This window comes from Syngnathus floridae, chromosome 16, assembly GCF_059516105.1.
Source record: "Syngnathus floridae isolate MCC-2025c chromosome 16, RoL_Sflo_1.0, whole genome shotgun sequence".
Classification (NCBI taxonomy): Eukaryota; Metazoa; Chordata; class Actinopteri; order Syngnathiformes; family Syngnathidae; genus Syngnathus; species Syngnathus floridae.
Genome location: NC_142428.1, coordinates 8,892,987 through 8,916,951, shown reverse-complemented (window position 1 = coordinate 8,916,951; position 23,965 = coordinate 8,892,987). Strand labels below are relative to the sequence as shown.

At 47.0% G+C, this 23,965-nt stretch overlaps 3 protein-coding genes across 5 annotated transcripts; 2 read left to right on the top strand and 1 right to left on the bottom strand.

Moving 5' to 3' along the window:
• The first annotated feature begins 166 nt into the window (after positions 1–166).
• Positions 167–3,746, top strand: ptgr2 (prostaglandin reductase 2). Its single transcript, XM_088400018.1, has 8 exons — positions 167–309; positions 390–508; positions 1,555–1,746; positions 1,919–2,115; positions 2,301–2,484; positions 2,562–2,771; positions 2,963–3,002; positions 3,075–3,746. The coding sequence occupies exons 1-8, from the start codon at positions 180–182 to the stop codon at positions 3,137–3,139; spliced, it is 1,137 nt and encodes a 378-aa protein (XP_088256144.1). The 5' UTR covers positions 167–179; the 3' UTR covers positions 3,140–3,746.
• On the bottom strand, positions 3,168–9,668 carry tmem62 (transmembrane protein 62). 2 transcript variants are annotated; one of them, XM_088400016.1, is made up of 13 exons: positions 9,100–9,668; positions 8,824–8,935; positions 8,602–8,739; positions 7,440–7,485; positions 7,211–7,352; positions 6,980–7,104; positions 6,790–6,912; positions 6,529–6,684; positions 6,128–6,287; positions 5,755–5,959; positions 5,586–5,684; positions 5,379–5,497; positions 3,168–5,234 (listed from the first exon to the last, which is right to left on the bottom strand). In XM_088400016.1, exons 1-13 carry the CDS (start codon positions 9,286–9,288, stop codon positions 4,896–4,898), a joined length of 1,953 nt encoding a protein of 650 aa, XP_088256142.1. In that variant the 5' UTR covers positions 9,289–9,668; the 3' UTR covers positions 3,168–4,895. The 2 variants fall into 2 exon arrangements, with proteins under 2 accessions (XP_088256142.1, XP_088256143.1); XM_088400017.1 differs by having other exon boundaries at positions 5,586–5,681.
• Positions 9,669–10,551: 883 nt separating this feature from the next.
• Positions 10,552–23,929, top strand: ttbk2a (tau tubulin kinase 2a). Of its 2 annotated transcripts, XM_088400010.1 has the most exons (16): positions 10,552–10,870; positions 12,683–12,856; positions 13,661–13,808; positions 14,683–14,756; positions 14,881–15,021; positions 15,191–15,295; positions 15,378–15,443; positions 15,581–15,673; positions 15,752–15,877; positions 15,961–16,118; positions 16,205–16,415; positions 16,505–16,707; positions 16,915–17,482; positions 18,219–18,527; positions 19,973–20,670; positions 20,823–23,929. In XM_088400010.1, exons 2-16 carry the CDS (start codon positions 12,788–12,790, stop codon positions 21,283–21,285), a joined length of 3,432 nt encoding a protein of 1,143 aa, XP_088256136.1. In that variant the 5' UTR covers positions 10,552–10,870; positions 12,683–12,787; the 3' UTR covers positions 21,286–23,929. The 2 variants fall into 2 exon arrangements, with proteins under 2 accessions (XP_088256136.1, XP_088256137.1); XM_088400011.1 differs by lacking the exon at positions 18,219–18,527 and having other exon boundaries at positions 10,558–10,870.
• The last annotated feature ends 36 nt before the right edge of the window (positions 23,930–23,965 follow it).

Genomic DNA, 23,965 nt, shown 5'->3' with positions numbered 1-23,965 from the left:
CCGCATATTCGCCGGCTTACCCCCTACTTTCAATTAAAAATTAACAACGAAATGTCAATAATCGTGTTTCTATATTAATTGTATTACAATTAAAAGTATTTCCTTTTGTTCTAAACGTTTAATACCTTTAAAAAACGCGGATTAATGGAGTCACTGCGTTTGCGCCAGCAAAACCGGATATGTGTGTAGAATACTATCTCGCTTTGAACTTTGTGTACACAAAGTACACGGCTTCAGTGTACGAATGCACCTTTTTCGTCTTCAACTTGAAGATGCTGGTGAAGAGAGTAGTCCTCAACTCCAGACCAGGTTCGTGAAACCTGGCTTTTGTTTGTGGAGACGTCCTATTTTCTGGTAGAGTGAGTTTTTAAATTTTTATTGTTTTCGAGGGCCAAATGGGGTGCCAGGTGCTGCAAATTTTCGCCTGGAGGAGTCAACTCTTGAACCTGGTTTGGAAGAGGAGGAAGTGCTGGTTCGGACGCTTTACCTTTCCGTTGACCCTTATATGGTACTGAACGCATGCGTTTATCAGAGATGGGGACTCGAGTCACTGTGACTTGGACTCGAGTCGCTGTTTTGATGACTTGTGACTTGACAAAAAATGAAAAAAACTTGAGACTCGACTTGGAAGTTAAAGACTCGGGACTTGACTTGACTTGACACACGATGACTTGAATGACTTCAGTGTTATTTAGTTTATGTTTTCAGTTTGAATATAAAATTAATAATACATTTAAAAAAATAATATCGATAACACGGTAGGAGCGCAGGCTGAGAATGGCGTTGTCATGATTGGATCCTGTCAATCAATCAATCAGTCGTGCCCTCTCTACCTACCGAACGTGTTTATTGGAGAATCACGCCCCTTTATATCAGACACGAGCAAACATGTCAGCGGCAGCGGTACCGCGAGTCATCACCTTCGGCTATTGCAATTACTTTTATGACGGCAAAAGACGGACAGCACAGTGCGAAATATACAACAAAAACATTTCGAACAGCCAGACGACAACTTCAAACTTTGTCCGTCATTTGAAGAGCCATTCTGCCAAGTAAGTGCTTTTCATTTATCTAAATAGGTGTGTATATATAGCTTTAACATCCCATTCATATTTATGCTTTTGTTTCACAGGTATGCAGAATGGAGATTTTTTTAAACAGGCTAGACACATTGGACAATGATGGTTACTTAAAGTTTCTGATATCTTGTCTTTTCACTACTAAGATCAGATTCTACGGGAAAAATTGCAATAACAAGGTGACTTGACTTGGACTTGACCTATTTAAGGACTTGACTTGGACTTGACTTGACCTATTTAAGGACTTGACTTGACTTGCCCAAGAAAAAAAATGACTTGGGACTTACTTGAGACTTGAAGGTTAAGATTTGAGACTTGCACATGTGTGACTTGGTCCCCTCTCTGGCATTTATTAACTGGAAAATGTACGACTGCATATTTGCATTGACACCATGGTGGCCATATATTGCTAAAGCTTTGCGAGTGAGCGCTTTCGAATTGTGACGTCACCGTGGGGCTGATTCATACAATACAGAGATGCAAGATGAACGAAGACAGCGGAGCGGAGTACCTGACCCCGTGGAAGGTATCAGATGTCATGGATGGCGGCGGGGTCGGCGTGGTCCAGTCCAGCCGCCACGACGCTTATCGAGAGGGGGACGTGGTCACCTCCTTCACTTGGCCCTGGCAGACCCACGCCGTGGTGAAAGGAAGCATCCTACAGAAGGTTCAAAGTATAAAAACTGCTATTTATAGTAAAAAATCAACATCCTTCTGTGATTATTCTATAATGATTACTGTATTTATTACAGTGTGCCTCTTCTATTTGCATGACACAATTGTGTGCAATTTTACTCCCAGTTCTGATGATAATGATTATCAATTCTTCGTCAATCCAGGTGAACCCGTCGTTGGTGGACGGCCACCTTTCTTACTTCCTGGGTGCGGTGGGCATGACGGGCCTCACGGCGCTACTGGGCATGCGAGAGAAGGGTCATGTGATCAGAGGAGCCAATCAAACGCTGGTGGTGAGCGGCGCCGCCGGTGCCTGCGGCTCTGTGGCCGGACAGATTGGCCGATTGGACGGTTGTTCCAGGTGATTATCAAAAACGTACTTTGACAAAGCTGTTTATAAACAGCAGTGTTTGCAACAAACATCGATATTGAAGACTAGTCATCTAACGTGTCATTCCTCAATGTTGGTAGAAAAGTTAGTTTTTTGTTAAGATTGAAAACAATTTAATGTTGATTGCACAAATCAAGACCAACTGGCTTCAACAGGGTGGTTGGGATCTGCGGTTCCGAAGACAAGTGCAAGGCACTGGTAGAAGTTTTGGGCTTTTCGGGGGCCATCGACTACCGGCGGCAGGATGTCGCTGCGAGGTTGCGAGAAAACTGTCCCGACGGCATCGACGTCTACTTTGATAACGTCGGAGGAGACGTCAGTGACGCCGTCATCACGCAGGTACGACCTAGCTGACCGAGTGATGCTGTCAACAAGTTCTAAATGTAAAGTTGGCCGCTCGTCCTGTTGCCTCTCAGATGAACGAGGGCGGCCGTGTGATCCTGTGCGGTCAGATCTCGCAGTACAACAAGGATGTGCCGTACCCGCCCCCCCTCAGCCAGGAAACGCAGGAGAACCTGCGCAGGAAGAACATCACCAGGGAAAGGTTCATAGTGCTCAATTACATGAGCCAAGCACAAGACGCCCTTCGCGAACTGGGCTGCTTGGTCACCTCCGGACAAGTCAAGGTGATTCGGAAATTATTTCGACTATATTTTTCCCTGTAGTACCCTTTGGAGGATAGTTTTTTAATATTTGAGAAAAAAAGGTTGTATATTGTGGAGAAAAAAATATTTTTGTGAAATATTTTCAAGAAAAGCCATATTGAGAAAAAGTTTATTTTTGGGGGAAAAGGTTTAAAATTAGTTTTTTCTTCCAGGTACTAGAAACGATCGAAAACGGAATTGAAAATATGGGAGGTAAGCTTTCTGGTATTTTTATATTTTTGAAAATAAGAATATTAATCATGTCCTCATTTTCCCCTCTTGCAGTTGCCTTCTGCTCAATGATGAAAGGCGGAAACTTAGGCAAGCAAGTAGTGAAGATCTCCCACTGACTTGAATGAATCTCACAGCGACATCAACTGTATTGAACATTTTTAATTCACACCACTAGAAATCATAAAAAAAGTGGTTGCTCCCTTTTTCTGTCAGAGTCCTCTCATTGATTTTTGCAAGTGATTACAAGAAGATGCGTGTGGTAATGTGACAGACAGCCGTGTGATGACGATGTCATCAGCGGGGGTCGTAAACGCCTCATTTGACAGACTCGTGCTTCTAAATGAAATTGTGAAATACAGGAAGTGCAAGTTTGCTCGGTTATATGTCACGCGGGTCTTTTCATTAGGTACACCCGTCGTATCGAAGCAGATCCTCGGCATCCTTCAATAGACTCCATTGCAGTGGTTATATAATTTGCTCCAGGATACACATTACGGTAACATAATTAATAAACCCTTTCACCGATTCTCAGAGAAATGATGGGTACTGAAGGGAGACCACATATTAGCTCGCTTAAATCCAATAAAAACGGCATCGAGGTTCATTTCACAGCTATATCACATTCTTTTTTTTTTCACTATTTAAAGCCACCACGTGTTGATTTTCCTCTAATGTTATTTTTGTTCAGAGTGATTGTGGAATATAAAATGTCCTGAAACACTACATGGGAATTGATTGTGTCCTAACACTCACGTTCCTGAGAATTCCAACAGCTCAGTGTTGATACGACAGCAAAGCGTCAGAAGAACCGCTTACGCCGAGCGCCATTGAACACAACGGTGGCGTAAGTCGGTCTGTCCGCTGCGGGCTGTACTACTTAAAAAAACATAATGCGACGGGCAAACAAAGATTACTGGGAAGACTATGAGCATTTCTGTCTGACACGTTTTCAAGAACATTAAAAATAATTTACGCAAAGGTAAAAAGCACGATTTTTGTAAACATTGATGACAGTGTTGTTTTGGGTGAACACTCTGACAACATCCAACATGCGCATTTCTTTAAAAATATCAGAAAATGTGTAGTGAACCGGAAGTATTTTTTTTACTTTCAAACCTATTTACTTTTTAATTAACCTACTGTAGAATGTTTGCGTAACACTGAATAATCTGTTTTTACTGAAGACAATCTTCATTCAAAAGGACATAATCATAACATTATTTATAATCCTAAAAACAATTTAAACCCATCAGTGAACTTAACATGCGCTTTCGTAAAAATGTCAGGAAATCAAGTTTCCAATGCTTTTTTTTTTCTCTCCAACCGGCGATTTAGTTTTAAATGTTTTTTGTAACACTTGCAACATTTTGGCGTCTACATATTGTTGCAGTTTTTATGGCAACGCAAAGTGAATGCTGTTGCTGTTATTTGAAGTCCTTTGGCAGTGGCGATAACAAGGCAACACTTTGAACAACAAAGTGCATGAGTAAAGAAATCAGAGCAGCTCAATGGTGACTTTCCCCCCCCCTCCTCTCCACTCCTGTGTACACCGGGGCGACTCACAGGTTTTTATGGTCCAGTTTCCGAGGACCCCCTCAATTTTCCTTAGGCTAATTACATAATTAATTATTTTTCTGGGGGGGGATATAGTCAAGAATAGTGAACATATCAAATTTATATTTCAATAATTTTGGGGATTAAAATTAAAACACTTAAAAACACTCCCAGGGTCCAGAGACGCGAGTTTGAGACCCACCATTGCACAATACGGCAGAGAAACAAGCTCATTGGTGCTTTACACTTGAAAACATGCACGATGCAGTAAATGGTGAGGAGGTGAACGGTGAACACACCGAGAGCGGACATTTACTGTCAGGAGGCCGGCGATACACTCTTGCCGTTGCCGCCGGCGGCCACCAAGCTCCAGGCGGGCACGGGGCAGGTCCAAGCGCGGTAGACAAGCACCAGGCCCAGTCCCAGCGCCCACGTGCGCACGGGCGACAGCAGAAAGGCCAAAAGGCCGTACGTCTCCAGCAGGAAGTAGCACGAATGGGCCTGCCAGGCCAGCAGCAACAGCATGAGCAGGTGCACTGCCAGGCACCGCCAGCGGCAGCCTGGGCGCAGCAGCAGCGAGCGGAAGCTGTTGCCACGGCAACGCTGATGGAGGGTCCAGCACAGGTACAGGGTGAGCGGCATGTTGAAGAACAACAGCTGCGGGGAAGACCAGGAAGTTGTAGTTTAGTCATTTTTATTCATTAACCTGAATTTTCTATTTTGGTCGACATTTCAGTTTTCAGAGATATAAAATGCATGATTTTGTTGTAAATTTGTATCATCATTTGCACATCTGCTCACCTGAATGACACCAACCACGTAAGTTAGGCTGCCCTCCAGGAAGTGTCCGTTGACGAACACCCCGAAGGAAAAGCAGGCGCCGCTATGGCCGTCGATCAGCTCGCCGATGAACCACGGGCCTGAGGGTGAAAAGCTCAGTTTGACTTTTTTTTTTACTACTCTTATATTGAACCCCATGCACATTGCGGTGGAAGCGGGTCGACTCACCTAAAGCCGTGCACAGGTTGAAGAGCAGCAGGGAGTAGAAGAAGGAGTCCACCTTACTGAGCAGCCGTAGTGACACACAAGCTCGTGAGGACAACCCTGCTAACAGCGGACGTTCAATCAAGCTAGTGTAGCACACTTGATGATACGGCTGGAGGCTGCGGGGTCTCACCTCGACCGGGCGGGAAGTGGCGCACAAATCTGAAGGACAGTAGCAAGGCCACGTTGACCAGCACGGTGATCACAAAGATCGCCCGGCCCACCACGTAATGATCCGTGAGCAGGATGAAGGACTGCCCAAAACTAAAACTCGGAGTCATGCCGTCACTGGCCAGCGAGAACTGCTGCTCCCGTGCACTCTGGCGGCCCATCGAGTCCTGAATAAATTGTATATTTGTGCTCATCATTTTTATGTATCTTCCAGCATCGATTATTATTGAAACTTTGTCACCATTTCTTGTTCTATGGTTGTCATCAGCTATACACTGGTGTGCTAAATCCTCGTGACGCCCCCTATGCTGACGCCACTTGCAATGTGGACTGACCTCCACCTCGACTCGGACGGTGTGCAGCCCGGTGATGTATCGCGACGGGTCCCAGGGGAGCACATAGAGGGGGCCACCGGCAGGGAGGCATTCGCCCAACGCCTCGTTATCTACGCTGACACGCACCACCGTGATGGCGGCCTCAGAGAAGGCGAGGATCCTGTTAAGACATAAAGGTATACCATAAAAGAGGAAAGGTACTAATAATGTCATTTATAATAATAATTTAAAAAGTATATATATTCATATTACAATATGTGATGAAAACAAATTATTGAAATAAATAGTTATTTTTTTAATATTAGAAATAAAATATGCATTTAGAAAAATATTGAAATGCAATGAAATAAAAAACTTTTTTTTTTTTATTACTTATGAAAGGATGAGGCAGAAGAGCCTACCTGATGTGAGTGGACCTCCGTATGCGGTCCAAAGGTTCCCGGACGGGGTGCAGGTACTGCGCGTCCTTGGGGTTGGTGATGACAACCGCTGGCCACTTTTCAAACCTCAGGTCGGAGAAACTCAGCAGGTCGTGGTCAAAGGCCAGAACCCTGTACCTGCATGGAGGCAACACTTCTCAATTCAGCCGCATCAGGGCCTTGCTGTCTTCTCCCATTTTGATGACCGTTGATGGTCCATCTCAATGGGGAACCGAGACGTACCTGCGGTTGTCCATCCAATCACCTAGCTCCAGTTCCAAGGTGCCGTGTGGATGCCGACTGTGCAAGACAGGCATCAGGCCGCCCAGCGTGTGCAGGTGGCCGCACAGGTAGGCCACGGCTGACCTAAAGCAAGCAACAAGCCAAGATGGTGAACTTGTTGAAGAGGAGGCCTTTGGAAATGTGCGCTCACCTCATCAGCTCCCGCACACCCGGAGACGGCGATACAATGGTGGAGGTGGTGTAGTGGCCGAACCAGACCGACTGGTTGCTTTTGAGACTCTCAGCTCTGAACGCGTCCAGCGTGTCCATCTGAGTCTGCACCACAACAACAATTGGTTTTTTTTCACTCGTAAAGTAAATCAAAATAAAAAAACATTTGATGGAATGATTGACCAACTTCGTGTGGACCGGTGCGACCCACCTGATTGAGAATCCCGAAGAAATTGTACGGCCTCTTGGGTCCGGGCGTCAGCGTGGCATCGGCGCATACGAAGGAGTAGTTTCCGAACGGCGTGGTGTGCACGTAGTGGAAGGAGCCCACCTTCTGATTGGCCGAGTATTTTCTAAAGAGCACACAGAAGCGCCGCTGATGTTTGTTTAACACGCTCAGCGTATTTCTTCCAGTAGCGTGAAATGATGCTCGTACCAACCGGTAATAGTTGTTGACACTGTCCAGCGACATGATGTTGAAGGCATCTGTAGTACACAAACATTGACTTTAGAATTTTAAAGAAAGAAATTGCATTTATGTTTCAAACAGAAGAATATCAACAAATAATAATTCTACATGACAAAAAAGCTTAAAAAATGAGAACGTAAGTCCACAAAAATTACATGTGAATAAAAATATTTGACATCATGTTTTTTCCCAAAAATATGTATGATATGACATGATTACGCAACCATGCTATAGACCTAACGACTTTTTTTTTAATCTGTCCATCGGCTTTTTGGTTATACAAGTAACAGGCTAGTTCCTGATTCGTAGAGGATCCCCAGCAGAGCAAACACCAAAATCACAGCACTGTTAAAATAAACAACAGAGTGCTTGATAAATATATAATTTTCCTCTAAGGAATTGAACAAGACTAACATGGCCTGTGAAGCAAAAACGCTTGTCCTCGACAAATGAGACAAGCTCAGATTACAACTCTAATTGTGCTATAAAAGGAAAGGATGACCCTTCCTCATTTGTGCACGGGGATCTGGTTTCACTTTCAAGGAGCGCTTATCCAACACAAGCGGAAGACAAGAGGAGGAGCTCAAACCCTTCCTGTCATGGGGCTCAAAACGCAGCTCTACCACATACATGTGTCCTAACCAAGTGTTTGGAAATTTTAAAAGGAGACAAAACAGTAGTTTGCCTTATTTATTTATTTTTAATGAACCCATTTTGTGGGGGTGGTGCTGTCTTATGCAAATGAGTCACTTCTCACCCGCCCCTAGCCTCCACTTCAGGGGCAACGACGAGAGTGGATTTTGTTACCGTGACGACTGTGCGACAGAGATGGTGGGCGTCCATGTAGTCAGTTTCATTGTCCTAGTACAGAGTTGTTCATAAACAGAGGCTCGGTGGCCCGAGGCCACTATGTGACTGCGACGGGCCAATCCAAGTTGTCTGTGGACACTTTCAAAAATAGACTTTTCTGTTCAGGAAGGCATTCTTAAGTTGACCTTTGCTCTTTGCCGTGTGCTTTCTTGTTTTGCTTGCGTTTGTATCTTACGTTTTGTTGCTTCCATTTTTGAAGCATCTGGAGATTATTTTTAGGAAGTGCAACAAATAATAGCGTTACCGTGAGGGTCATGTGTTACCGTGATTTCCCCGGATGTCAATCCACCGCGTGCGCTTCATCACGCCGGACCTTTTGAGGATGTTGTGGTAGGCCTGCCATTCCACTTCATGCTGGAGGGAGCCCACCTTGCTCTCCGTCTTGGCGTCGGTAAGGTCCCCTGGGAGAAACAGAAGATTTCAGTGGTAGGACTCCATCCATTTCAATTGATGCTAAGATGTTTTTTTTTTTTTTTTTTAATTACCTGTCGCGAGCACTAATGACGGCTTGATCACCTCAATGGTGTTGGTGCAAAACTTCTCAAAGTCGGGAATCCGTCTCGGGTCGTGGAAGCGGCTGATGTGGATGTCGGACACCTGGAAGAGCAGACGTGACATTTGTAAAACTGAGTCTGGATATAGAATTAGAAACATGGCCATGTTACCGATGTATATTAACTAGAAAAATAAATAAATACATACATACATACGTACATACATACAGTTACGTTAATACGTTTAAAAAACGAAAAGAATCCCACCTGTACAAACCAGAATATGTTATCCAGCTGGTCGCCGGGAAACGGCGGGGAACTTCCCCGGTCGCTTCCGTCCTGGCCCCGGACGCTCCGTTTCGGGTGCCAAGCCGTGTCGTAGCTGTCCAGCACCCAGGATGTGAGGCAGGCCACGGCCAGTCCGATGAGAACCAAGGTGCTGAACAGCTTCAGCATCCTCCAGCCGTGGCGAGACTGGGGGGAGAGGACTAGCTGCCGTCGTCGTCGTCCGCCCCACACGGGACAAAAACCTCTGGCTACCGTCTTGTCACTCCTAACCTAAAGACGCCAATGTGAAAGAAATTAACACATGATGGTGGGCGAAGTGGCTAGGGGGCGGTGGGGGCTCAGAGCGTTCGTGTGGGCGCCATCCTCCACGCGATAGAAGCATCGAGGCACCGGTTACTGTCGCCAGCTGGCCCGGAGTGACTGCCGTCGTATGGGGAAGGAGGAAGTCGTTTAGCTCGAGTTAGCTTAACTGTAGTTAACTCGTTTGGTTAGCCGCCTGTCAGCTAACACCAACAGGGGACGGACCCGGCTGGAAGTAATGACGTCATCGTCACGTAATTAACGTGCAAACGGCAGATTGATGACTTTTTCAAAATTATTAAGACTCACTTGTATTATTTTATTGTTATTTTTTCAAACAGAGTAATACAGTACTCTTTGAAATAAATAAATATTCAAAACTAAAATTGATATGACAGTGTGTAAAAGGCTGTGATTTTTCAATGTTCAACCATTTTGAAAAACCCATAATAAAAATCAATATTGTGAAAGAATATGTTCTATCACAGCAACGTATTCTTTTTTTGTATAATCGTAGATCCAGTAATCTTTAATTATATTACATGGTACAGGATGCTGACATATCTCGCCGCTATCACTCTGCTACGGATCACCAAATGGGACAAACACAGCGAATTGGGAATTTATAGAGCAATGACTATAGCATGGTAACAAATGTAATGCACTTACTTTGTTACTTATGGGAGCATAATAAGTCGTTTGTGATGACATTTTGCTTGCACCTTAGCTGAAGAAATTGTTTATAGCCTTTATAGTGTGCATTTGAATCAAAGGTCAATTCATTCTACTAGTTCACCAGTAGATGTCACTAGATAATACACAATGTCCCTTTAAAAACGAATTCATATTTAAAATCTTTAAATGTAAATATCAGTAGATTTTCTACAGCTTGTAAAATCGAAGACTTGCCAACTACACAGGAAGGCCGAAGCCAGCATCGAACCCACAACCTCCGCAGTGAGAATGATGTGCTAACCAGTGCTCACCCGTGTCGTGTTTTAAATTTAAAATCATTTTCTTTTGAGGTATGACTTCGTGTGTTTTTATCAGCGGGTTTTGGAATTTTTAGACGGTTAAAATGCGTGCGTATGCGTATACTATTCGCTACCATAAGTCGGTGTGATGACGACGCGCGCGAACGCGCTTTTCGCTCCCGTGCGCGTGTTCGGCTGGCTTGTTGCGAGGGCTTGAAGCCTCGGGGGCGCGCACGTAGGAAGTCCCGTCGATTCACGTCACGTCGAGTCACGTCACGGGTCCGCATCGACCGACACAAGAGATGCTGAGGTGACAACCCCGGAGCAAGAGAAACCGATTTCAAAGGCTTTCCGCACTCTTTTTCCGTCTCCACGCCACGATGGGATCCAGTTCCGCGTCGCTGCGAGCCTCCTCCGTGGATGTAGCGGCCCTTCACTAACCACACCCGGGCTGCTCGTTTTCGGATCAAGGCGAGGTAAAGACCTTCGCTTTGCATTCCCGCGCCACGCCATTTTCCCCCAGCCTTGCTGTTTGTGTTGCCACGCTTGATAGCGTTCGTCTCCATGCCAGCGTTTGAGTCAGTCTGCTGCTTTGGCAACGTTTTCCCCACGCAACCGTTGCTGTGTCCACGGCCACTGCGGCGGCTGTGCATCCCCCCACTTCCCTCGACCCCACTCCCAAAACACGACACGCCGCTCGCATTGCATTGTGGCTGTGTTCATGTGAACGCGTAGTACGGCCACGCGTGATTTGGACGCAGGCGGGTCCACTTGACGCCACGGCCTCGTACTGCGTGGGTCAGCTGAGCTGCATGCATGATGCTGGCTGGATGGATGGTGGGTGTGGGGAGGAGGTCGACTCACGCTGGCTCCACACCAACATGTGCAGCAGAAATTGGATTCACATTTGGTTTTACGTGACTATGTATTTATAGTCCAAGTCGTTTTTGGCTATACATTTGCATCAAAATGTTATTAGTTTTTTTCTGCATATATTTTAATAGTAAAATTCCATTTACTGCTACTAATTTGCATGAAAATATTTGACTAATTTCACCTGTCTATTTATTTTGAAAATACATACATACTCCTTTAACCATTTCTAAGAAACTATTTTCGTGACACTCTGCTTCACATACGTTCTAAAAAGTAAATTTCAGTTGTGTTTGTATGAAAGCGTCTTTGAATTAATTTGAAATGCTAAGAAGTTACACATATACGATCAGGGCACTTCATTCGGTACTCCTAATGTCACAATGTAATAAAATAAAGCTGCGAATAAAATACAAATTTAATATCTGAATGCGTGTCTACAATTGTAGCTGTAGTTTGCGCTGCATCACACTGAAAGCCACTGTGGCACTGGACGGTAGTCGCCATGGAGACGGTACGAGGATGGTGGGGGTCACGGTCGTGTGTGATTCATGGCGTTCTTGGAGGATGGTGTCGCTTTTACAGTCTGCTCCTGTTTGGCCGCTTGTAGTTCTGATGGAGAAGTTCCCCCATCACATTTTCAAAGTGAATCCATCTGACGCTCACAGAGTTGATGTCTGATGAAATTTTAGTGTCATTTCATCCACAATGCACTCAGATTTTTGTTCAACTTTACAAGGGAGCACAGTTGTGTGTCCAAAGATGACAATCCATCATCGCGATGTCTCCTCCACGTTCTGATAGGAGGTCGAGGCCGAGGTCATGTTTCACGGCCGCCGTGTGCTATTGCCACTCCAAAAACTCGACAGATGACTTCCTTGATGTTCCATCTCATGACTCTGATTTAGTTTGTGTGAAGGCCTCTTACGTAACGCCACGTGTCGAGCGATGAATGAAATGTTTGTGCGAGTGCCGTGTGGAAGGAAGGATCTCTTACTACATCGTTAAAAGTGACACTAATCCGTCTGTCATCAAATTCTGAGAAAGCAATGCGGAGTCAAGAACAACATGGCTCGCTTCGGAGGCAGCTGCTAAGATGCGGGCAGGTCTGGCTCTTAAGCCAATGGCTTACGAGTGATGTCTGTCAGCTGCTGTCAGCTGTTCTTTCTTGAGCCCACATTTGAGCTTAGGGGCCACATTTGAGTTTTAAAAGTGACAGCTGGGCCATATATCTTTTGCAGATGTTGAATTTAAAAGGTGCAGAATTGTTTAGTTCAGTCAGTGTTTTTACTTAAGTTTATAATTAACGTAAAGGATTAAGTTAACTACTTTTTTATTACAGTAAAAATATTATTTATTTATCTTTATTTTTTAATATGGCTGTGTGTTGAGTTGTTGTCATTTTTCATCCACAGGGCCGTTTTACAGGTTCCAGATGCTCGGCCCCGTCTGAAACTCACTTAAGAGCGGCGGGGTGGGGGGTGCCAGGGGCGACATAACGGTCCGGGTCTTCAGGCGGCATGAGCGGGGGAGCGGAGCAAGCCGACATTCTCAGCGTGCTCTCCCTGGTGAAGGAGCGATGGAAAGTGGTGAGTGATGACGGCTATCAGAAGTCATATTTGTGCGAGTTATAAGTAAGTCTCACGTTTTGAGCATATCCCCAGTTAGAGTGACCAAAATCAAGCGAGTGGTGTGGAGTCCCCGCTTATTTTCAAGCAAGTTGGTTTGTCACAACATACTTGATATATTCAAGAACAAACTAATAATTTAATTCATTTTCAAGAATTTTGTCAATTTCAGCCAAGCATGTCAAAGTAACATAGTCGACTTAAGTCTGACTGGAGCCTGGCGACTCGAATCACAACGGGCATTTCCGGGGTCGCAAGTAGCACTGCGGCAGCGTGAGGTCTAAAAATAGCCTCGCCGTTGCTATTTCTGGCAATCATTGAGCTATAAAAGCGGCAAGAGGGGGGGAGTTGGTCCCAGGGAGAGAAAACGAGCGAGAGCGACTCCTTGAGCGCCGGCCGCGTTAGCTCCTCGCCGTGTCTCCGCTTCCTATCCGCTTAGGAGCTCACTTACGTAAGAATGCTGCAGTTAATCCCCGCATGGAGGACAGCGAAGGGCACGCGGCGGCTTAGGGAAATGAAAGCGCCGCTCAGTGCTGAGAGGTGAGAGTGTAAAGGTTGCAGAGGTAGGGTGCCAATCAGATGAGAAGATGCGCGCAGTAAATGATTGCCGTGTGCGTTTTCCTAGTGCGTTTAATTGAGGGTAGGGTGTTTAGAGAGCAGCCCATCTGTCACCAAATAAATACACGTCCAATTTTTTTTAGTTCTGTGTTGAACAGGGAATTAATGTTTCTTTTTATTCTTTTTGCCCATTCTCTTGGCGTTCAGGTGAAGAAGATCGGGGGCGGTGGTTTTGGGGAGATCTACGAGGCGCTGGACCTGCTGACCCGTGTCAGCGTGGCGCTCAAGGTGGAGTCGGCTCAGCAGCCCAAGCAGGTCCTCAAGATGGAGGTGGCTGTGCTGAAGAAGCTGCAGGGTGAGTCCTCCAATGCATCCGGAGTCATTTTTCAACCTATTGATCGTCCTGACCGCTCTGACCTGCTGACGCCAGTCACCCGAGATGATCTTTGGGATTCTTGCCAGAGGTCTTTCAAAAAGAGCCCTGCTTGAAGAGAGACAGGAAATCTTGCCGTCTTGCTTTGAGGCAGGCATTTTAAGATCATTTCCAGGCGTCACCAGGCATGTCGAACGCGTGTAGACTCACAATATAGTTTGAAAACGCCAAGTTTCAAGACATCAAAAGTCTGTCATAGTCTGAAGCGGCTGTCTTGGATTTAAAAAAAAAAAAAAAGCCCCCAAAACCGTTTTCACATAAAATAAAATGTGGCCAGCTGGACAATCATGAGTATGCGAGTCACTTAAGCTAGCGTACATGTTTCAGGTGGCACAACAGACACCTTTCCTCTTCTTTGTCTTTTACATCACCCGCCCTTTATGTCCCTCCTCATCCGAGAGGAAAAATCAATAGACCGGGATCGTGTTAGCTATCTAATGGCCGATGCCTCGGGACGTCGTGCTTGCGTTGCCTCCCCCGAGGGAACCCGAACGTTACCGGAGATGAAACCCGACTCCTCAGCTCTTCGTCCAAAACTGCACACCAGCACAGCTGTTAAGAGAAAACATCGAAGGGATCCTCACAATAAGACCGATGCTAGGTTGCCATTTTGGTTCAAGTGGCCATTTTGATTTAAGAACGCCCACTAGGATTTTATTTCAAAAAATCATTTAGCACCCAACAGGCATGTTGAACATGAGTAGAGCCAACATAAAAATTGGGTCAGTGTGTAGGAATCAAGCGACCAACTAGTCGATAAGCATGTCTGACGTCGCTTGCATTTTGTTCCTCGCAGGGAAGGATCACGTGTGTCGCTTTGTAGGATGCGGCCGCAACGACCGCTTCAACTACGTGGTGATGGAGCTTCAGGTTGGTTGCCTTTGTCTTTCCTTGTGCTTTGCTAAAACGAAAAGATTAAAGAGGTTATTTTGAAAATGCTTCTGCTGCTACGGAATATGAGAGAGACAAGCTAATCTTCGACGTGTCCTGGCAGGGTCGTAATCTGGCTGACCTGAGGAGGAGCATGAGCCGGGGGACGTTCAGCATCAGCACCACGCTGCGTCTGGGTCGGCAAATCCTAGAGGCCATCGAGAGCATCCACTCAGTGGGATTCCTGCATCGTGATATCAAACCAGTAAGCTTCTTTTATTCACAAGACGTCTATTAAAGAAAGAAAATGAATAAATACCAAATAATTAACTATGTTTGGGGAAAAAATGCGAATGGCGGTCCGGATTACAGACCTGAGTGGGCCATCATGTGGAATTTGTTCATATTTTTGCTGAGGTATTTTATTTCTTCAGTCCAACTTCGCCATGGGTCGCTTCCCCAGCACCTGCCGCACATGCTACATGCTGGACTTTGGCTTAGCCCGCCAGTTCACCAACTCGTGCCAAGAGGTTCGGCCGGTAAGTGACCCCCCCCCCCCCAATTCACGGCATGGAATCTTTTTTCATGTGTACCAACGCCTCCTCCATCTATGCTCGTCAGCCCCGCCCAGTGGCAGGATTTCGGGGAACAGTGCGCTACGCATCCGTCAACGCACACAAAAATAAGGTAAACACGTCATGTTGGAAAATTGTGGGGATGCGCTAGTTTATTTTTTAGCCATTTAATCTTTTTATTGTAAATAATTTTAAAAGTATTTGGTGCTGTGACGTGTTTGACACCTCAACCGCGGTGTACTTGTGCAGGAGATGGGTCGCCATGACGACCTGTGGTCCCTCTTTTACATGCTGGTGGAGTTCCTTGTCGGCCAGTTGCCGTGGAGGAAGATCAAGGACAAAGTAAGGCAAAAGCAATCTCAGCCGTCTCCGATCTTGTAAGTGCAAATGTTTGACTCGCGTGCACTTGTGTTAACTCAGGAGCACGTGGGCAAATTAAAGGACACGTATGATCACCATCTGATGCTTAAACACTTGCCGGCGGAATTCGGTGTTTTCTTGGAACACATCTCCAGCCTGGACTACTTCACCAAGCCTGACTACCAGGTTTAGATTTTCAGCCCTCAGAGGAAGATGTTTCCACAACCCCGGTGGAGACTGACGCATTTTTTTGAACATGTGTTTCTCAGCTGTTGATGTCGGTGTTCGACAACAGCATGAAGACATACAACGTGGTGGAGAACGACCCGTACGACTGGGAGAGGGCAGCCACGGACGGCAGCCTGGTGATCAGCTCCAGCGCCACCACGCCGCAGCACCATACTCGCCTCACGCCCGCTCACATGGGGTGCATGTCCTATCATTAGATATTACTAGACCAAGAAATTTAGCGTTTCTGAAAATCACTTTCCGTGTTTCCTTTTCCCACTTCAGCATGGCCAACGCCTCGGTGATTCCAGGCGACTTGCTGCGCGAGAACACCGAGGAGGTCCTGCAGGATGAGCAACTCAGCGACGCCGACAACAACATGGCCGCACCCGAACGTGTGCCAGGTTCTCCGGGTCACCTGCCGCGAGCGCAGGAAGCTGATGTGTGGGAGGAGCTTGACCGTAACCGTAATCGGATACGCACGGCCTTGTGGAAGGTGAACGGCAAATCCCCATCATTATTGGTATACAAACCTGATATCGGTTCAGAACCTTAAACCCGATGCTCGTGTGCATTTCCATCCAGGCTGCCGCTGAAGAGGAGCAAGGTAACCCCCAGGGCAACCAAATCCCATTCGGAGGCCTCAGCCTGGGGTCTCCCGTCAAGATGGTGTCGGAGGAGCGCGAGGGTCCTCTGGTCAGGAAGCTGCGCAACATCCACAGCTTTGAGCTGGAAAGGAGACTTGGACTCGAGTCCAAACCCAATCCAGAACGCTTCCTCGAGGCCTGGTATGTTCCCAGAGACTCTCTGGAACCCTAACCCAGGCTTTGAAACCCCAACACTGGTTTGAAGCCTTATTTTGAATGCCTCAGGCAAATTTCACGCCCTATTGCTGACTTGACACCTTAATTAAGAATCCCTACTGCACTGTATTAACCAACTCTTGTCTTTACATTGTTAAATGTTTGCTTACTGCTTGTTTGGTGTCCTTTTAGTCCCACAAAGCAGACGCCCAGTACTGCCCAGCAGCAGCAAGAACAAAAAGTGGATGAGGAGGGAGCCGAGGGGGCCGCCATCATCCCAGTCAATCAGGCTCCTACGCCTCCTAATGGAGAGCGTCGCGAGCGGATTTGGCACTACGACGAAGAGTTCCTTTCTGGCGGTGGTGTCGGGGGTTCTCCCAAAGCGCCGTCCCCTGCTTCTCCGGAGCACGGCGACGGGGCGGCCAGCAGTGGGGGCTTCGTGGCCCTCAACCTCAGCTCGGGCCGACAGGACGTAGACTCGCGGGACTGGGTCCTAGTGGAGCGGCCCGAAACCAAGGCCAGTTCAAGCCCATCGGAAGAGGAGGAAGAAGAGCAGGAGGCGGAGGTCCTGCAGGAACCCGGGTGGGACCGGGGCCTGCCAAGCACCGGCTCCGGAAAAGCAAAGCCGGACAGTTTGACTTCGTCCAAGGGAAGCGCCAAAGCTGACAAGTTGGAGCTCAGCGTGGGGCCCGCCGAGGCCTTGCCCCCTGTGACCCCCACCAGCCCTGCCGAAGTGCTGACCGAGGGGGTCCTCACCCAGGTAAGACCTCGGCCATAGCGACTGCGCTCTGCATTTAGTTTTTTCATGACACCGTTCAAAGGCTGCTGAGTCGGCGTTCTAGCTGTCACTGCTCATTTCTGGCAACTCTGCTGTGGTGAAGAACGATATAATTGAGAATCAGTGTTTCCCAACCTTTATTAATTAAGCCAAGGCACATATCCGAAGGTTTGCTTTTCGCCACATGGCTCGGTCTCCTGTGAATAACAGGTGTTTAAAATGCTAAAATAATAATCTTCTGGTTAAGGAAGTGAAATTCAATCCTTTTGTTAATTGTCAAGGCCCTGAGGTTGGGAATCACTTTTTTTATGGGATGACCATGACATGAAATCCACACTTTGAATAATCGGCTTAGAGCACGGAGGGCTTTTGGCTTTTTTTTTTTTGCAGATCATGCTTGATTTGAACTTTTCTTTGCGAGTGACACAACTCATGCAAGTCTTGCTCACTAATAAAATGGCAAGAATTAGCAATGGGCATTTAACGACTTTAAAAAAAAAAACATCAATTGACGTTGGAATCTCTCAGTTTTGACAAAATTGCTTCAAATTCATCCGTAATTAATTCCTGATGAGAAATTATGATTATGCCCATTCCTAATCACAATTTCCAAAATTGCCGCGTCAACTCCATCCCTCCATCCGTGTCGGTAGTTTCCAGTCGGTGTGAAAGGGGCTCCAACCTCCTCCCTTTTTTCACCGCCCCTCCTCTTTCTTAGCACCCCACCTCTCCTCCGTCCCTGCCCGAGGAAGCAGCCGCCCGGACCTTCGTCCCCGTCCCTCTGCGCTCCCCCAGCCCTCACACCCTCCTCAGCACCTTGTCGGACCCTCTCCACCAGCGCCACCCGCTGGCCATGAGGCGCAGCCAGTCGGCCGACCAACACCGGGACCGCCCGCCGTCTTCCTCTTCCGTTGCGCTTCCACTCAGACCCTCACCTAGTCGCAGGAAACTACCCGCCATCCCGGCCGGCGCCGCCAACGCCAACTTCCCCTCTGTCATACGTATAACCAGGGCCCAGCTGCAGCAGGTGACCGCCCCCCCCACCCCCTTCATAGCGGAACCTCAAACGTCCAGTGCAAAAAAACAAACTAAAGAAGAAAAAGTAAAAAGTCTGTGACTTTGGAGGTTCCACTTTCATTCAGCTTCCATGGCGAAACATTTTTCCTTTTATTATTTATTTATTTTCTTTCAGCTGCTTGTTCTGGCCCCCCCCCATCCCCGTCCCATGGCCTGGTTTGACTATGCCAAAACGCTCGTGCATTGACAGCATGCCTCTAACGTGTACTTGCTCCTAGTGATCTGAGCACAAGTTGTGTGTTTGCGTGTGCGCGGCGTGTTTGGAATCATATTGTGAATGCGAGTGTAGCATGCGTGCGTGCGCGTTTGGAATGTCGACTCATGACCACAGGTCGCATGGTCTCTTTTGTTTCAGATGGTCTTTGTGCTCTCCATCTTCCTCTTCCTCTCTCTCTCCCTGTATTTGTTCCTCACCCTCTCTTCACTGAAGCCCCCTGCCAAGTTGCGTGAAACCAAACCTTTGCTGTCCGCCCGTCCCTGGTTTAGCGCTCACGAGCTTGACTGACACCATGCCCCATAGCACGTGTTGTGTGTCTGATAATGGTAGCTATGGTAACTGCATGCTGTCGTTGACCAACTAGTCTCCATCGATCACTACCCGCACAGATACAGAGTAAACCCAGTCTATTCGCGGGGGATGGGGACCGAGCCCTGCCGCGAATAGCGAAAAACTTAGTCCTTGACGCCCCGCTGAGAAGGTATACAAATGGCTTTAGATGGCACAGGATGGTGGCAAGCCACTACTTTTTGGGGACGTGTATTGTAAAACTCACTCCCATCTCTACTAGAGCATTGCCACCAAGATGGTGCCAAAGCACTACTTATCTACGAGACGGAGCATAATGTATAGATACAGTAATTCCCATTCAAAAGCCTTTATGAATCGAAATTGTCAAAATAGCACAAACTATGACAGTAAAATGCTTAAATATGATTTCAGACTTGTTTTGCAACATTAGCGTAACAAATAAATGGCTTGCATAAGATTTGGTTTCAAAACTTGCTACAGTGTTCAAGCCCAAACCATGTCTAATACAAAGCTGTTGTTAGGTGCCTCGAAGCTATGTTGGACAAGCTTCATTTCGTGAGGCCGTTGCATTAGCTAATAATAAAAAGTGTTTTGCCGCCATCTGTGGCTTTCAGAAATGTTTGTGGAGGCGTCAACTACTCCGCTATTCGCGCCAGGGCTCGGTCACTATCCCACGCGAATAGCAGACTCTAAGCGACTCCAAATTGCTCCTCCTGCATCAGGCTACTTGCTGGAGCGCCACAGCGTCACACGTTGTCGTCTTCCAGCAACAAGCCTTTCTCCAGCAATTAATCACGTCCCCCTGGGGGTTTAACACCTGATTAACTCGAAATGTCTTGTCCCTTTTGTCTCCTTCCCCCCTCCAGTTGACAGCTCAGCGTCCGTCCGGGCTGTCCTCGGCGTCGGGATCTGACAGCGCCCATACACCGGAGAGATGCAGCGAAGCCAAAGCAGAGCCTATGAGTGAATCTCCGGGGACGCCTACAGACCCGCCGCCAGTCAACGGGGACGCCCTGAGTCCGGTGCCGAGCCGCCGAAGCAACTCCCCCCGCTCGCCTCTAAGCCCCTCCTTCCCCAGTGGACACCACTTGCAGACCCCTCCTGGCTCTGAGAAAGACAATCTAGCACCGGAAACGGTGGACAGCCAAGTTTCCCCCTCCGCACCTCGCCGCCGGCAGAGTCGTATTCCCGTGCTGGAACCACCGCCCCCGGGCTCAGCCAAAGAAAAGCTCCTGCAGAAGAAAGCCAACAACCCGGTCCCACTGCCATCACCCTCCGCCTCACCGTCCCTTTCTGACCGCCGCGCTCCGGCCGCCGTGGCTTCCCTCGCCAGGGACCCGCTGTCGTCTGCCTCGGATCGCTCCCAGGAGGAGGACTCTCTCATGGGCTCACGCTCGGACCGGCACGGGGACGCCTCCCTGTCTTCGTCCTCCAGCCCCCTATCCCGTCGGAGCAGGATCCCTCGGCCCGTCCACTCGGCCTCGTCCGCCGAGCAGCTGGCCGCCCAGTTCCTGCCCCGCCCACCTCCTGGCAAGCCGCCGTGCCGCAACACTGTGGAGGGCAGGTACTTGAACGTGTCTTTGTCATTTTCCATGAGAATGAATTAACCTTTCAATTTTTTAGCAGGTCCGCCCACGTGCTTTGACACGGGGATTTGGCATTTTCTTGTGCGTCTGCATATTTGTTGCACTTAAGATGACCTTTGTTTTGCTTTAGGATCCGGCGCTACCGCATCCGAGCGGGCAGCACCAGCGACTCGGACCTCCTGAGCTGCCTGGCTCAGCTGATGCACGGCGCCCGCGGCTCCTCGGCGGCCCACCACCGCCCGTCGGCCCCATACGCCGGCTCTCGGGCGACGGGAGTCAGCAGCCTGACCAGCTCGCCGCACCACGTCCGCAGCTCCAGCGCCTCGCCCCGCAGCTCGTCCTCGCTGCAGCGCTCCGTCAGCTCCTCGCCGTCGCGCCACGAGCACCGCGGCAGCTTGGCAGGAGGCTGCCTGGGCCGCAGCCACTCGCCGCCCAGCTTCTCCGGGTCGCCCCCGCCGCGCCGCCTCTACCACCACCACCACCACCACCAGGAGACATGCTGCAGCCGGCAGGCCCGTACCGCCGCTTTCCACCTGTCCAGGGGTAAAGGCTGCAGTCGGGAAGGCAAGTGCTCCAGCAAGCTGGCCAGATAGTTGCCCCGAAGGTGGACGAAGAACAGTTTTCGGTATTCCTCCTTTTTCCGAACCTCATCGCACCCCTCTCTTCCGTTAACCTTTTCTAATATTCATGTTATCGTGTTGGATAACAAAATAGTGCAGCTGCGATTTTATTTCCTGTCCAGAGATCGGTAGTTGGTACTGTAGCACAGTGTTTCCCAACCTTTATTGAGCCAACGCACATTTTACATTAAAAGAAAAAGCACACCGCCAAAAAAATACTACATAATTAACGGAAAACAGGACTGATTATAATTTCAATCTCATTTTACTATTATCCTTAAAAAACGATTGGTGATTTTAATGATCGATTTTTATTTTCATATCGATTAAGTCAAATTGGATAATTTCCCTCGGCACATTAGCGGTTGGGAATCACTGCAGCGTAACATACCATGTAAGTCGCTTCCCCGTTTTTTTTCCATCTTGTATTCACAATGCAGCCAGTATATCATCACTTTTTCAGCACTAACTCACATTAATGCACTCGGTTTGCATCCTGAGACTGTTTGGGCTTTTCGCTCAAGCCGTGCCGCAGTGTACAGTTGTATTCATGGAGATTTTTCCTTTCATGCTTGGCATCGCTTAAGCAAGCCCCGTCCTCTCCTGTTTTTGTGCGTGTGCTTCAATTGAAAGACAACGCTACGAAGATACAATCAGTCATGTTGAGTGCGTGGAAACGCGCAAACCTTCCTGTGCCTACTGTAGTCCCGTCGACGCAGCCTCTTCAAGCCAGGATTTATCCACCTTTTTTGTGTGTGTGCCAATATTCCAAGTATTAACAGAATTTGAAAGCTGGCATTTTTGCATGACGCTGTATTCAGACGTGCGTCTCAGCTGACCTTTTAACCCTGCCGGTGTGTCGAGCCGCCAATATTCCGTCTTTAGAGGGAGTACAGGAAACCTTCGTAGCACCACACAAACGCTGGAACTATTTGCGTCGCTCTTTTGGACAAGCCAAGTATGTGTTTAATGCTCCAATTTTGTTTTTTGCGTCAGAGTTTTGTACAAACTGCAAAAGGCTCGACTACAATTTTACAGCTTCAGCGGTGGTCTCAGAAGCCCCTTTGACACCAACGCAGCGTCTTCCGCTTTCAGTAGTAGTAACATTTTCCACACCATACCGGATAATAAGTACTCAAGTGAGGATAAAAATGGAATGACATGTTTGTGCACGTGAGCAAAAGGTAACCACTGTTTAATTCCAGCTCTAAAGCTTCTTCTCCGCTTGTACGATAAACGGCTTCCTGTCCCTCGGCACACTAATGCATTCCTGCATGCTGAATCCACTACTAAGACAAAATAAGCTGCATCTTTTTACCTCACTGTGACTAATAAGTTGAAAAGCTTATCATGCAAACTTCATTATGATGAGCAGTTCATTTGGTGGCAACTTTACCACACCTTGAAATGATGGCAAATTTACATATTAGTCCGGTGATACTATGAGTACTAAAATAAATGGACTTATATTTCCGCTGCACTGTACCAGATCGGAAAAACGCCATGATAATTAGTAAAATTATCATCATCAAAAATCCGATAACCGATCATGAATTTAAAAAAAAACTTATTTAGTCCAATAATGATCACAAAAATAAAGGCTAAGCACCATGCTAAGCTAATGTTAGCGCGTGTGTTTGTTTCGAATTGTACATCCGACAAATCTGATGAACCATTCCGTTTGGAACCCCGACTGACCTAGTTTTACAAATAGAATCTTGTTTTAACGTGTGGAAAAACACCAAAACATAGTAGAACCAAGTAAGTACCGTGCAATGGAAAAGGGGCAATTTTTCTGCACTGACTGAATGATTGTGATTCTTTTTTTTTCCTTTTTTTTAAAGCGCACCCAATAATGTTTTCAACCTCTTGACTTTATTCAAATAGGCTGCGCAAACGGATTACGTTGCCAAATATTTTGATACATGTGCAACAAAAGTATGTAGAGCTCCTTGTAGGCGATCCAATGTTTGCCGCTTTTTCGCCGTTGTTCTATCAACGAATTGGCGATTGGTCCCGCCGCCTTAATGCCTTTTCTCTGGCCACTTTGAAACACAAAAAGATCCCTTTTCGCATTGTGAAATAACCCTAAACACAATTTAAGCAGGCTTCAGCGGAAGTGAGGGTGAAACAACAATAAAACAGCTACTTTGAAAAGATAATCACGGGTTTTTTGTTTTTGTTATAACCGTACAAAAGTGGCGTGCAGTTGTAGCGTTAGCGCATTTTTTTGTTCTTAGAAAGGGGTTGTTGTACTTTTACGAAAAAACTTGACGTTTTATTTATTTACGGTAACATTTCAACGGTAACTTGCTGATTATGGCCGTCTGTTATTTAAACTGATATTTATTTTTATTTATAATTTTATTAATGATTGATTTTTTTGTATGTGTTGGTTTTAATCCATAAAAGGTCTCCATGGGAAAGAATGTATCCAGTTTTTTTTTTGCATTGTATATAATTGTAATATTTATGTTGATGATATCATTTGTATCATATCAATGCCTTGTACAGTGATTTTTCTTTTTTTTTCTGTTGTTAGTTCTTTTAAAATTATTTTGTATTTTATTTTTATAAACTGGTTATAAATAAAATACTCATTCCGCATGCATATTCAGACAGTTGCGGTGTTGTGTTGCTGTCTTTCTCGTTC